The sequence below is a fragment of the Nycticebus coucang genome, chromosome 10 (genome assembly GCF_027406575.1).
Source record: "Nycticebus coucang isolate mNycCou1 chromosome 10, mNycCou1.pri, whole genome shotgun sequence".
Classification (NCBI taxonomy): Eukaryota; Metazoa; Chordata; class Mammalia; order Primates; family Lorisidae; genus Nycticebus; species Nycticebus coucang.
The window spans coordinates 11,543,057-11,556,538 of NC_069789.1; the positions used below are offsets into that span (position 1 = coordinate 11,543,057).

The window sequence follows — 13,482 nt, forward strand, 5'->3', positions numbered from 1 at the left end:
GTGCTTAATGTATTATTTTGATACTTCTTTCATTTTAATTATTAATTAAAATAGTGTCAGAATTACTTCTGTGCCACAAAAATTATACAAACGAGGATTACATTCAAAGATAAGAGATTTAAATCTAAGTGCATATCATTTTTTAAAATAACCGCTTGCCATTTGTCAGTAGGAAAAATAACTCAAGTGTAATGTTCAGTTTATGTGCTCCCATGGAGTCTACATCAATTTCAAGGTTTCTTTTATGATTCAGCTATTCCAAGAGTTCCAAGAGTCTGAAAATATTTCATTAAATATTAATGTGTTATCCACACAAATGGCAAATATTGAAAACTAGGAATATAAATAAAAAATAATAAAAATAGTAAGTCTACTAATACTGAAGAGGAAGGAAGACAGGAGGGAGTGAGCATGTGAAAGGGAGAGAGATTTTAAACATCCGGTTTCTATTCTGGACCGTTATGGAAACAGACAGACACAGCAAGAGGAAGCCAAATATATTCTTGGGCTCTGACAGGATTTGTTTTCTATCTTGTCATTATTTTTACTATAGTCTTCCTAATAATATTTCTCCAATGTTCTAGATTTCCTGACCGACAATGTGAGTCTCACGAAGAGCTTACAGATGAGAATTGTGGAGAACTCAGGCACGTTCATGGAGTCTGGCTGCCTTGTGAGGCAACTCACTGGGGGTTTGAAGCCTTCCCAGGAACTCTTCAGCACAAAGGCACACACCATGGCAACTTCACCCCCAGCTGATGCATCCTTCCCAAATCCCTTTGAGCGATTTTCCTGGGACCCAACACACAATCCCTGGCAGAAAAATAGGTACCTGGTCTATGTCAAAAAGGGTAAAGATGAATGAATGATGCCCATTTCATTACTGCTGGCACAAAGGCAATGAACTCGACATGCATCCTCTTTGTTTGCCCTTTTATAGGAATCATTCCATGTTGAATAGCAAGTAAGTACCTACCTTATTCTATCCCAGTGCTTTCGATTTAAATGCCACTGGGAGAAAGTCACATTGCTTATCAAACATGCAGCCAGGGAAACACACTTGTTTCTACATCAAAATAAAACACAATAGAGCTCTTCTACACCAAAGATAATGAGGGAACTATTTTGAAAATATGAAAGATCTGTTTAATGCAGACTATAAAAACACCCCTTTGCATCAAAATAAGTGTCCCTCTTTATTGCACACTGATTATTTTCTATAGAATTTAAATTGTACATAAAATTATATCTGTGCCTTGTTTAATGTAAATTGATTGTCTCAATTATTGGGGAAGGATTTGAATTTTAATGGACTATTTTGCTGGAGATATGCCAAGCAAATCAGCAAAAACTCTAATAGCTCTAACTGGAGGTACACAGCCAAACATTTATATAAATCAGGAAGAAGATGTGGTCTCAAGAATTGATTCTAAAATGATCTGAAAGGTTAGTAAGCTTTCTCCGTGAAGAGATCAGTTAAAAAAAAAAAAAAAAAAAGAGATCAGTTTTAACTTTCAATGTCAGAAGATTCTGTGCCTGTGAGGCTGTAATTTAGTTTCTCTCTGAAAAATTAGTAAGATCTACACATTAGTAGAAAGGACTTTTGTGGCTACACTTTTAAAAAATGTTCTTTCTAAAAACAAAAAAATGTTCTTTCTTTCTACAGATTAGATTGTCTATAAAAATTAGAGCTTTACCCTGAAGGTTGAACTGACATGAAACCAGTGGCACTTGTCAGGCAAGCACTAAGACGCTCTGGGCACTACACGTCAGCGTCTTTGGGCAGGCACCCCAGGAAGCTGGCCACAGACACAGCCCTGCTGCCTGCCACACCTCCCTTTATAAATCCACTACCTATGAAGTCGAACAAATCTCCTCCACACTTACAATCACAGGCAAGAGCAGACTTTAGCCATTTTGCTACCCAGATGGTCACAACATTTTTATAGTTAAATTACAATCAGTGATGCCGGAGGTATAGATATACATCTGCCCCAAATTGCCAGCCTTCTACTGAGATATTTTTCACAATCCCTCAGTCTCAAGAAAGACTGTTTATATAGATGCAAAAATCACCCCTGGAGGTAATGTGATGATCTATTTACTATGCAGCCAAATGTATACCTCAGCTATTAACCATTATGAATTTATATAAACTGCTATCAATCTAAGATATTTCAGAAATTAAAAAATAAATTTTTAATAATTTCAGTCTTGAAATAGCCTCTTTTTGCCACGGAAAGCTGAGGATATTAACCTAGACATACATACAGATAATGTATACAGAGTAGAAATTAAAATTTGGGCCAGTGAATAAAGATTTCTTCTGTTATTCATCAAACTTTCCTGAATGAATTTTTATGATGCTAAAGAATCAAATGGACTATAAAGCGCTTTTTTCTATAAAAATGTTCAGAAAGTCTAGCAAGGGGCATAAATGATGACCAGTGACAGTTGTGACTGATTCCCACCTGGGTACTGATCCGGCTTATATGAAACAAACTCAGTGTTAGGTTAGTTAAGTCTACATGCATATCTGTATCTGTATCCATCTATCTATAAATATATTTCAAAGAACCCACAGGTTCCTGGCAACTAGATGTTTAAGTTCCATGTTTCATAATTAGTAAGTCTCATATTTTAGATAATGACTGAAGCCAAACGGTGTGAATTTTCCTAAAATGCTATTCCCAAGACACATGATTTCACTGTATACGAGTCGGAAATCTGACCGCAGATTTCATAATAGAAATGAAGAGGGTATTCTAGAAATGAACAGCCAAAGCAAGAGAATCAAGAGAGAAGGAACGTAATGTAAGAGTGAGGAGAGTACACGTGTTGGACAAAGGAGATGAAGACACGGCAGTCAAGTGGCTCTGGCTGGTTAGGGAACAATTCAGTGTGAACAGCACGTTTGGCATCTTCATACCCATCCAACCCCTGTCCCCACATTTGCAGAGGCAGCCACAGTCAGCAATACGTCACCTAGATGGATGTCTATTTTCCCTTAATGACATTTGTCTAGCATATAAACAGTAAAATTTACATTTAGTGGAAAAGAGTGACTCAAAAGCCACTCTAATGCTGTTTTTCCATGTTTATACAAAATGCCTTTAAATACCTGCACTTCAAACTGCTGTGTGTTTTCCATGGATGATGAGAAAATGGTTCTGCCCATGTTTGTATACAAAATAATTATTTCATGGATAATGGCTATTTTTAAACCAATTAATTTCTAGAAAACAAAAGCCTAGAAAATATCATGCATCATCAGATACTATCACAAAACCAATTATTCTCTATAACCTGTTAAACTTCCGTTACCAGCAGACTGCATGTTATACATGGCCAAAACAATCCGTGAAATTGCCTTTCCCCCCTAAATATATGCATTCAACTACACAGAGGAAAACACTTTTACAAAGCAATAAAGGCATTGCTCTCCTCATGTAATCATCTCAGAAGTTACTTTGTTCAAAATTACCACAGAAATGTCAAAAAACCACGGTAACCCACAAAGGAGTTAATTCATTCTATTCAGTTGAGTCTAGATTTCCACCCTCTGTGTGACTTCAAAGGGCCCAAGTGGGCAGTGGTGCACTGCTGCTGACAGGGCCGCACACACAGCTCCAACCCGTGCCAGTGCCTTCCAGCCACTGCCTGGAATTCTGGGAATTCTTCCCAGAACTGACCCATGGCTCTCCGACAGGCAAATCGAACTGCCCTTCCTGAGTCCAGTGAAAAAGGTCTGCCTCGGGCGGCGCCTGTGGCTCAGTCGGTAAGGCGCCGGCCCCGTATACCAAGGGTGGCGGGTTCAAACCCGGCCCCGGCTGAACTGCAACCAAAAAACAGCTGGGCGTTGTGGCGGGCGCCTGTAGTCCCAGCTGCTCGGGAGGCTGAGGCAAGAGAATCGCTTAAGCCCAGGAGTTGGAGGTTGCTGTGAGCCGTGTGACGCTACGGCACTCTGCAGAGGGCCATAAAGTGAGACTCTGTCTCTACAAAAAAAAAAAGAAAAAGGTCTACCTCAGAACTCCACAAAAATCACCCTAAACTGAGCACTTCTGGAAAGAAAAGTGAGGATTTTGCAATCTTATCAATTCAGTTCATTTTTTTTTTAAGGGAAATCCTGCCATGTTGCGTTTTTCTTTTCCTTTAGTTTATTTCTTATTTAATAACGATATTCTATTAAGTTTGAATTGTAAAATAAAACCCCCAAACTTATTTTATTTAATAAAAACACATATTGTTTTCCATGTGCTAGGCAGACTCTAAGCTTGTTTTAAGCTTCATAATAACCTTTCATAATACGAAGTGAGGGTTATTCTTTTCCTCCTTGTATAGATAAAGAGGCTGACTCATTGAGAGGGGTAGTTACTTGTTCAAGGTCAGCAACAGATTTAGTGGTGGGGCTGGGATTAGAACCCAGGCAGAACGGCTCCAGAAACTGCTTATTCTCAACTACCACACACCATATGCTCCATTAGCAAGGACTAAGTCTTTTTTTTTTTTTTTTTTGTAGAGACAGAGTCTCACTACTTTATGACCCTCAGTAGAGTGCCTTGGCATCAAACAGCTCACAGCAACCTCCAACTCCTGGGCTTAAGTGATCCTCCTGCCTCAGCCTCCCGAGTAGCTGGGACTACAGGCGCCCGCCACAATGCCCGGCTATTTTTTGGTTGCAGTTTGGCCGGGGCCGGGTTTGAACCCGCCACCCTCGGTATATGGGGCCGGCGCCTTACCGACTAAGCCACAGGCGCCGCCCGCAAGGACTAAGTCTTTTTAAGAGCTCATTTAGTCTTGTTATAACCTGAGATCTCTAAGAGTTGGAATGGCACAATCTGTGGGGGAGCTTTGTATACTAGGACTCTGGGGATCTGGAGCTCAAGGCTGACACAGATGCTGGCTAGCTGGAGAAACTCAGGTGGGTGCTATAGCATGGCCTTTAGACAGCTGATCATAATAAGATTGTGCTGTAACCCTTGTTACATAAATATAGAATTTTTTACACACGAAATATGATTTGATCCTCACAACTATTCTGCATGGTACTTAATCTCCATTGTATGCATCAGGAAATTGAGGCTGACTTATTTTGCCTGCCCAAGATCATATGGTTAGCAGGTGACATGGTTGTTGTACTACCTCTGAGGTTTTGTTACCTATCTAAAGTTCTTTTCATACAATAACTTGCTATATTTCCACAAAAGATGTGATGCCTGCCTGCAAAAGCTTATAAATAGAGAAAGAAGAATAATCTGAAAAAATAGAAACAAACACTAATTTCTCTGAGGTCTTAGAAGAAATGGAAAAGCTGTCTCTGGTTGGCGGGGAGTCAGGCAGCTTTATAAAAATGGGAAGTCTCAGGCGTGGAGTGCAGCACCCAGGCTTGGAGCTGAGAAAAAGCCCAGGTAGAGATTCCAGGAGAGTACAAAGAAAATAATATGGGACAACATTTACCAAAGACACATGTGCAGAAATGCTCAGAAGAAATGAAGGGCGACCAACATCTCTGGAAGGAAAGAGCGGTGAAGAGTAGAGAGGTTCGGGAGGCATACGATGAAGGGCTGGCCTCGGGGATGACACTGCGTGCTGTTATCCATGACAGGTGTGTCAGAGTCACTCAGTGCCATGCTCTCAGCTGGGTCTTTGATTCTTTGCTAGTGCCGTTGAGCTCTCTGGTTCCACAGTGGCCTTCCTGGTTCTGCCACCTGAGGCTCACTGTGCATACTTCAAGTCTTAGGCTCCTCCTGCCACCCGGAGTTCAATGACATGCCAACCCTAGAATTTAAGATTTGGCTTCTGAAGCGCCTACTAAAACAACAGGTTAATGTAAGCTGAAGAGCCAGGGTTATCTTCCATAAGGAAGATCTAGGACTCATGAGATGAGGAGAAGCTGGGCAGATAAATTCCCTCTCCTTTTCTCCCTCCAGTGAGCTATTTAGAGGCACAATTACTCATACAGCCTGTCCAGAAACATGTGTGGCTATGTTGCCATGACTTAGCAAGAAGCAGGGAGGACTGTGGTAACACATTATCTCACATTGTTTCCCATTCTTCCAGGCCTTGCCTTCCTTCCCCTCACTCTTGCTGCCCCAGGATGGCAGCCAAAATAAACATTAGTATTTAACACTTTCTGGGGTTCTAAAACAATGGGAATGAAGGATTCACAACATCTTCTTTGAAATCACCCACTTGGTTAATTAATATAACTTAAAACAGATACAGAAAGATACAAACCAGAGAAATAAGTCATAAGAAAGTAAGTAGTCTGATAATACAAGCAAAATGGTGAAAAAGTCAGTAAACTAAGAGATGAAAACAAATGACAATGTTAAAAGTTGGGACATGATACGCCCAAAAGCTATCAGGGACCCACTCACTCACACCGAGGATGAGAGAAGCATCATGGGGTTAGAAAAGCTAACATCCCAGAAATGTCTCTTCCCTGTTTAAAACCCTTCAAAGGCTCCCTTCATGGGATACATCCTAAGCACTTTTACATGACAAGAGACTCAGTTCTAACTTCTGAGAGTTCCTCCTAACAAGGGGAAAAAGCCATATAATCTCCAAAATCATAATTTTTCTCAAGCCAATTGCAGTTGAAGTTGAGGACAACCAGGTAAACTAAATTTTAAAAATTCATGTGCCTCTCTGAAGAGAGATAGAACACTTGAACTGTTTTATCTTTGGCAGGGCAAGAAAAAGAGAAATGGCCACTTAGTAGGTAAGAGGAAGGTAGCCAAATTTTAATGGATTTTTTGAATATGGGCTAATGTGCCAGTCTGGAAGCCCCAGACACAAGAGGACGTGAGAAGTCTTCATTCATTCTTGAACACTTTTCTATGGGCTTCCTTTAAACTGGATGCTTACAAGAAAGATTAGGGGCAGGGGAAGAAAACTGAGATCAGCTTCCCTACCCAAGGCTGGGCACAAGCCCAAAACTCTGCCTACTTACTAGACTTTCACATGAAGTAAGAGCCCCAAGCTTCTGGAGGAGGAGCAGAAACCTTAGGGAAAGGTTCACTGCCTCTAGGACAAGGTGAGAAGCAACTGCTGTGTTCCCCTGGGAGATGGGTGGAAACCTCTTGCCTCTGTCATGGGAAAAGGTAAACTTTTACTGAGAGAGAGAGATGAAAGCAAAAGCAAAATCCATCAGGGTATGATAGTAAATGTTTAAACACCAAGTCTAAGGGGAAAAGAAGTCCTGATTCATAGTGTCTGACAAGTTCTGTGATGAACATACTTCTGCCTTGGCCAATTTTAAACCATCAATGTCATGTCAAATGGCTTACATGTTTCTAAAAACTTAATTAATAATCAGCTTATACAAGAGATGGGAGGGGAATAAGCAAGTGGTGAGAGGGGAGGAGGTAGGGGAATGTGGGGTCAGGGTATATGGCACACCTCTTGGGGGCAGGACACAATTGTAAGAGGGACTTTATCTAACAAATGCAAACAGCGTAACCTAATTCTTTATGCCCTCAATGAATCCCAAACAATAATAATAAAAAAAAAAAAATCAGCTCTAGCACACCACAGCATCTGACTCTTAAGTAAGCAGCAGGAAATTCCATACCCATGGCTAACATCACTCAAACTGAGAGTCAAATGGAAGTACTAGAAAACAAAAATCAGAAATAAAAAATTACTTTAATAGGACCTGGCACATGAAGGAAAAATTAAATTTGAAGATTGGCTTATAGAAATTATCCAAAATGAAATATTAAGAAGAGGGAAAAAGCTGGGAGAAGTGAGGAAGAGAATAGAACAACGCTTCTAAGAGCTGCAGGTTAACACCAAATGGTCCAACCAAAGCACAATTGGAGTCCCAGAAGAACAACAGAGGGAAAGCGAATAGAGTTCAAACTCCTGATTACTGCCTCTGCCTCATCTATTGTCTATTTTCCTTTATATTTCAAGGTCGTAGCATCAGTTCTTAAAGAGATAATGTTCCCCTTGACCGCTAGACCTTCAAACATGTATTTTTTTCCCCTATTAAGAGTATTCATATTTCTTTTCAGGATTTGAGTAGGTATTATTTCTCTAAAGAATTGTACCCTGTACTTGAAAACTTTGGTAAGATGCTTATGTGATAGATGCTGATACATGCTGAAGAGAAAACCCAGAGCATCCTAGGTTTACTCTTTATATAGTATATTATTACCTGTGTGACTGCCATGTACCTTCCCAACAGAATTAAAAGTGTCTTAAGGGTAGATGTCTTATTATGGCTTTCTTTCCTTTTTGCGCCCAGGGCTTAAGACATGTTAATAAACATAGGAATAAGCTAGAAGATGCAAAATAGAGCACAAGCCAGGCAACCTAGTTTAGCTGTTCACATTTAATAGTCAGTGTTTAAAATTATGATGAGTCTAAGGCAAAGCAACAAACACGATTATAGAAATGAAAAATAAACCTTATTTAACTTAAAAGTGCTAAGTTAAAATTTAAAGATTAAGATAATTAAATCTACCTAAATATAAACCAAAGAGAGAAATGTGGCTTTAAAGAGTGAACTGACTGAAAAGGTTTTCACTGAATAGATGGAAGAAAAACTTCAGCATAGGAATACACTTTTTCCCTTTAAATATAAGAACAGAAATTTATGTGTTCTGTCTTTTTAGCAAAAGACCTTTCTAGGGCGGTGCCTGTGGCTCAAAGGAGTAGGGCGCCAGCCCCATATATCAGAGATGGCGGGTTCAAACCCAGCCCTGGCCAAAAACTGCAAAAAAAAAGAAAAGAAGACGACCTTTCTAAACATAGATATTCAATGCCCAAAGCCCCTTGTGGTTCTTTGTACATGTCAAACATATGTTTCGCAATTATTATTAATTGAATAGTGTTATTACTCAGATTTAATTGTAGAAAAAGTGAAAATAATAAATATTATAAAAATATTAATCTGGCTCTTGATAGATGATTGTTTAGAACGTTTGCCTACAAATAGCTGTTAGTTATTTCCTAGTACCCTATGTTCTTAGAGTTTTTCTTTTTAATTTTTACATATCATATTTTCCTGCTCCTGAATGGAAGTTAAACTCTGTTAGCTTTTTTGTTTGTTTCTAAAGGAAAAGATTATGAGATGAAATTACAATTGGGAATTAAGAAAGAGTGCTCTTTCCATGTAAATGTAGTCAACTGATCTTTGACAAAGAGCAAAGGTAATACAGTGGAGCAAAGATAGTCTTTTCAACAAATGGTGCTGGAACAAATGGACATCCACATGCAAAAAATGAATCTAGACACAGACCTTAAACCCTTCACAAAAACTAACTCAAAATGGATCCTAGACCTAAATGTAAATCCCAAAGCTACAAAATTCACAGAAGATAAAATAGGAGAAAATCTAGAAGACCATGGGTAAGGCAATAACTTTTTACATACGACAACAAAGGCACGAACCATGAAAGAAATAACTGATAAACTGGATTTCATTAAAAATTTAAAAATTCTGTTCTGAAAAAGACGATGTCAAGAGAATGAGAAGATAAACCATAGACTGGGTGAAAATATGTGCAAAGGACACCTCTGATAAAGGATGTTATCTATTATACAAAGAACTCTTAGAACAACAGAAAGAAAACAAAACTCTATTAAAAAAAAATGGGCAAAGAACTCAACAGATACCTCACCAAATAAGATGTACACATGGTAAATCAGCATTAAAAAAAGATGTTCCACAACATATGTCATCAGGGAAATGCAAATTGAAGCAGTAATGAAATACCAGTCCATGCCTATAAGAATGGCCACAGTGCAGGATGCTGGCAATACCACGAGTTGACAGGGAGGGAAAGCAACAGCACCCTCAGGTGGGAATGAAAAACCAATAGCGACTTTGGATGGCAGTGCAGTGATTTCTTAGAAAACCAAACATTCTCTTAACATATCATCTAGCCATCACGCTCTTTGTTAAGAACACAAAAAAGCTGAAAATGAATATATACAGTAAACCTTGCACACAGAAGCTTTATCCAAAACTACTAAAACTTGGAAACAAACGAGATGTTCTTAAGTAAGTGAACAGATAAATAAACTGTGGCACTTCAGTGGAATATTATTCAGCATCGAAGAGAAACGAGCGATCAAGCCATGAAAAGACATGGAAGAAACTTAAATGCATATTATTAAGTAAAAAAAACCAATCTGAGAAGGATATTACTGTATGATTCCAACTATATGGCATTTTCAAAGTGTCTATGAAGACAGTAGAAAGATCAGTGGTTGTCAGGGACTGGGGGATGGGGAGGGATGAACAGGCAGAGCACAGGGAATTTTTTTTTTTTTTTTTTTTTGTAGAGACAGAGTTGCACTTTATGGCCCTCGGGAGAGTGCCGTGGCATCACAGCTCACAGCAACCTCCAACTCCTGGGCTTAAGCGATTCTCTTGCCTCAGCCTCCCGAGTAGCTGGGACTACAGGCGCCTGCCACGACGCCCAGCTATTTTTTGGTTGCAGTCCGGCGGGGGCCGGGTTTGAATCTTCCCCCCTCGGTATATGGGACCGGCGCCTTACCAATTGAGCCACAGGCGCCGCCCCAGAGCACAGGGAATTTTTAGGAGGGGGAAAATACTCCGTATGATACAATAATGGTGGATATATGTCATCATATATGTATCCACACACACAGACTGTACAAAATCAAGGTTGGATCCTAACGTAAACTATGTACTTTGGGTGATAATGATGTACCAACGTGGTTTGTCATTTCTAACAATTGTACCAGTCCTGTGGGAGGTGTTAATAATGGCAAAGGCTCTGCATGGGGGACCGATAAGGGTAGATGAGAAATCTCTGTACCTTCCTCTCAATTTTGCTGTGAACCTAAAACTTCTTTAAAAAAATAAAGTCTTTAAAAAAGAGAGTGCTCCTCATTCCTCATTATGCCAAAATATAATTTTTTTTAAAAAACTAGGTAAATACATTATCCCTCTTGAAATTTTATTTGGGGCTCATCCTAAAAACTTTCGGCACTGAACAGAGGACACACACACACACGAGACATCAGAGGCATATCCCCAGATATGGTCTAAAATGTTGTCCCATAAATAAGTTGGAGAAAATTCAAAAGGCACCTTCCCTTACAAATAGGGTTATTCTATGGCATTTTGGTTCACAGATTAACTTACAAGAGTCAATTTGCCCCATCCTGTAAATATTAACAAGCATCTAGCATGTAGGCCTCAGATGCTCCTGCTGCCTCCCCAGAATCCAGAACAGAGCCAGAGTCGATATGTTGAATGAAGAACAGTGAATGAACAGCAGCAGGAAACATTTGTTGAGTACTAACTCTGTACCAGGCACTGTTCTAAAGACTTTTTGTGGATTATTTTAGGCAATTTTCACAACTCTACGAGGTAGCATTGTACAGTTTAAGGAAGATGAAGTTTAAAATTAAGAAATTTGCTCATGAGAGAGAGAAAGAAGGAGGGAGGGGTGGGGAAAAGGAAGAGCAGAGAGAGGGAAGGAGGGAGAGGGGTAGGGCCTTGGTGTGTGCCACACTTTTTGGGGTCAAGACACGACTGTAAGAGGGACTTTACCTAACAAATGCAATCAGTGTAACCTGGTTTCTTGTACCCTAAATGAATCCCCAACAATTAAAAAAAAAAAGAAATTTGCTCATGAGCATGTGTTAGAAAGTAGTGAACCGAGGAGAACCTAGGGTGTCTCTCTCTACTCTGGGTGTTAGGTCTTATAAACCGAAGATTGGAACCTGAAGATAATTCAGAGAAGATAAGTTCCATAGGGGCAGAAATGTCTACTTGTGCTGTGTTGTATCCCAAGCACATCCTGGCATATAAGAAGTACTCTAAATATTTGATGAATAAGTGAAAGGGTATATTTTTTTTCACCTTGGGTATTGGGCCTATCTTAGGCAAAAGTGTAAATTATGTAAATATATTTTTGGCATTTTCCTGTCTTTTTGTTGGGCCCCTTTCCCATTTAATATTCTTCCAGGTGTTCAGCTATTATATCACCCACCTTGTTCCATCTAAGGTAACCACATAGGCTGCTGTAAATAACTTACTATCCATTCCCAGATCAAAATTCTAACTCCCACAGGGTGGCAAACCTCCTGTTTTATTGGGAGGGCATCAGTCTAATTTCAGGTCTTTCTAAAAATTATAATAAAATATGGCTTCTAGTCCTCTTAGCACTTTATCAGTAGTGCATAGAACTTTAAAGAGATTGCTTGTCAGTCCCAATTGACTGACAATCTTAGCACAATTTGAAAAACAATAAACTTTTCTAAGTTGTTCCTGGTTTTCACAGTTTTCTCTTTTCCTTACCTAATACCCTCAGATTGTTCACCATCAGGTCAGGTGTGACAGCCAACCTAATCCACACATTTCCATGGTTCACTGAAACAAATACTACTGATACAACAGAGGAAAATTTCAAAATAAACAAGCTGTAATAAGCTTCTTTTCTAGCAACATATAAATCACAATCTTCTTCATAGAAAGAATATAATTTCATATTATAAAATCGCATACGAATCTAAAAGAACACAGCAATTTTGTTAATTTGCTTTTAATAGTACGTTGTCAGTTACTTAAAAACAGATTTACAGCAGCATATCCAAAGGAGCGCCTCTCTGCAACAAACTGGTGGTGGTAGGGAGTGGGAGGCAGGGATTACCATATATATCTCCTTCAGCAAAAGCAAGATGGATGATTCACTTCTGAATTATAATTTACTCTGGACTTGAAATGCAGCTATTGGGAAACCACACACTGCTGACGCCAGTAGGCAACACTGCCCTGAGGGCACTAACAAAACAATCTAACGTCAACTAAATTATTATGATGAAGCTAAATTAACAACAGTATTATAGAATTAAAAGCAAGAATGGCAGCATTTAAAAACCAAGATGATCTCAGTCCAACACTGATAACCTAGTAATGACTGAATGTCCTTCCCCCGAATTGCTAGACGTCAAGCTATCAGAGCTTGTACTAAACCATACATAGGAAGTCAGTAGAATATTGCATTGGCATTCTAAGTTGTTCCAGCTTATAAAAACCAAATTTCAGTACCTTTAAAACTTTTACTTAATAGGTTTTGAAACTGCCCATAAGAACTGATGAAAAGATCTATAATTTTGGGTCAGTCTTCTGGCCACCACTACTCAGGGAACTTGGGTATACACTTTGATCATATTGGCCAACTCAAGAAATTCCTTCAGGGACGTGGAAGTTTTTTGACCATACTCCCCAAATCTAATATCGACAATAAACAACAGAGAGAACAGATGATCATAAAAACCCTTACGGGCAATCGATTTCTTCCTAGCCAAGGGAGCTTGGTCCCCCACAACATCCTTCCTCTTTGCCTCTGGGATTTCTGGAAGCCCGGGGCAGCCCAGAGTGACCTCCCAGGTGATAGCAGGGGGAGTCCTGGCTGCTCGGCACTGCAGGCTCACAATACTTGGACTAGCTCAAACAGAGAGACTACAACAGCAATGAGTCAGAGTTGATCT

At 39.5% G+C, this 13,482-nt stretch overlaps 2 protein-coding genes across 4 annotated transcripts in view; one reads left to right on the plus strand and one right to left on the minus strand.

Moving 5' to 3' along the window:
- Positions 1-1,452, plus strand: part of AKT3 (AKT serine/threonine kinase 3) — a 404,883-nt gene extending 403,431 nt beyond the window's left edge. Inside the window, exon 14 of the mRNA XM_053604360.1 lies at positions 585-1,452. Coding sequence (XP_053460335.1) covers positions 585-865 — 281 coding nt within the window. The 3' untranslated portion in view covers positions 866-1,452. The remainder of the gene's footprint in view (positions 1-584) is intronic.
- Positions 1-13,482, minus strand: part of SDCCAG8 (SHH signaling and ciliogenesis regulator SDCCAG8) — a 254,616-nt gene that overhangs the window by 58,371 nt on the left and 182,763 nt on the right. The window lies entirely within an intron of this gene.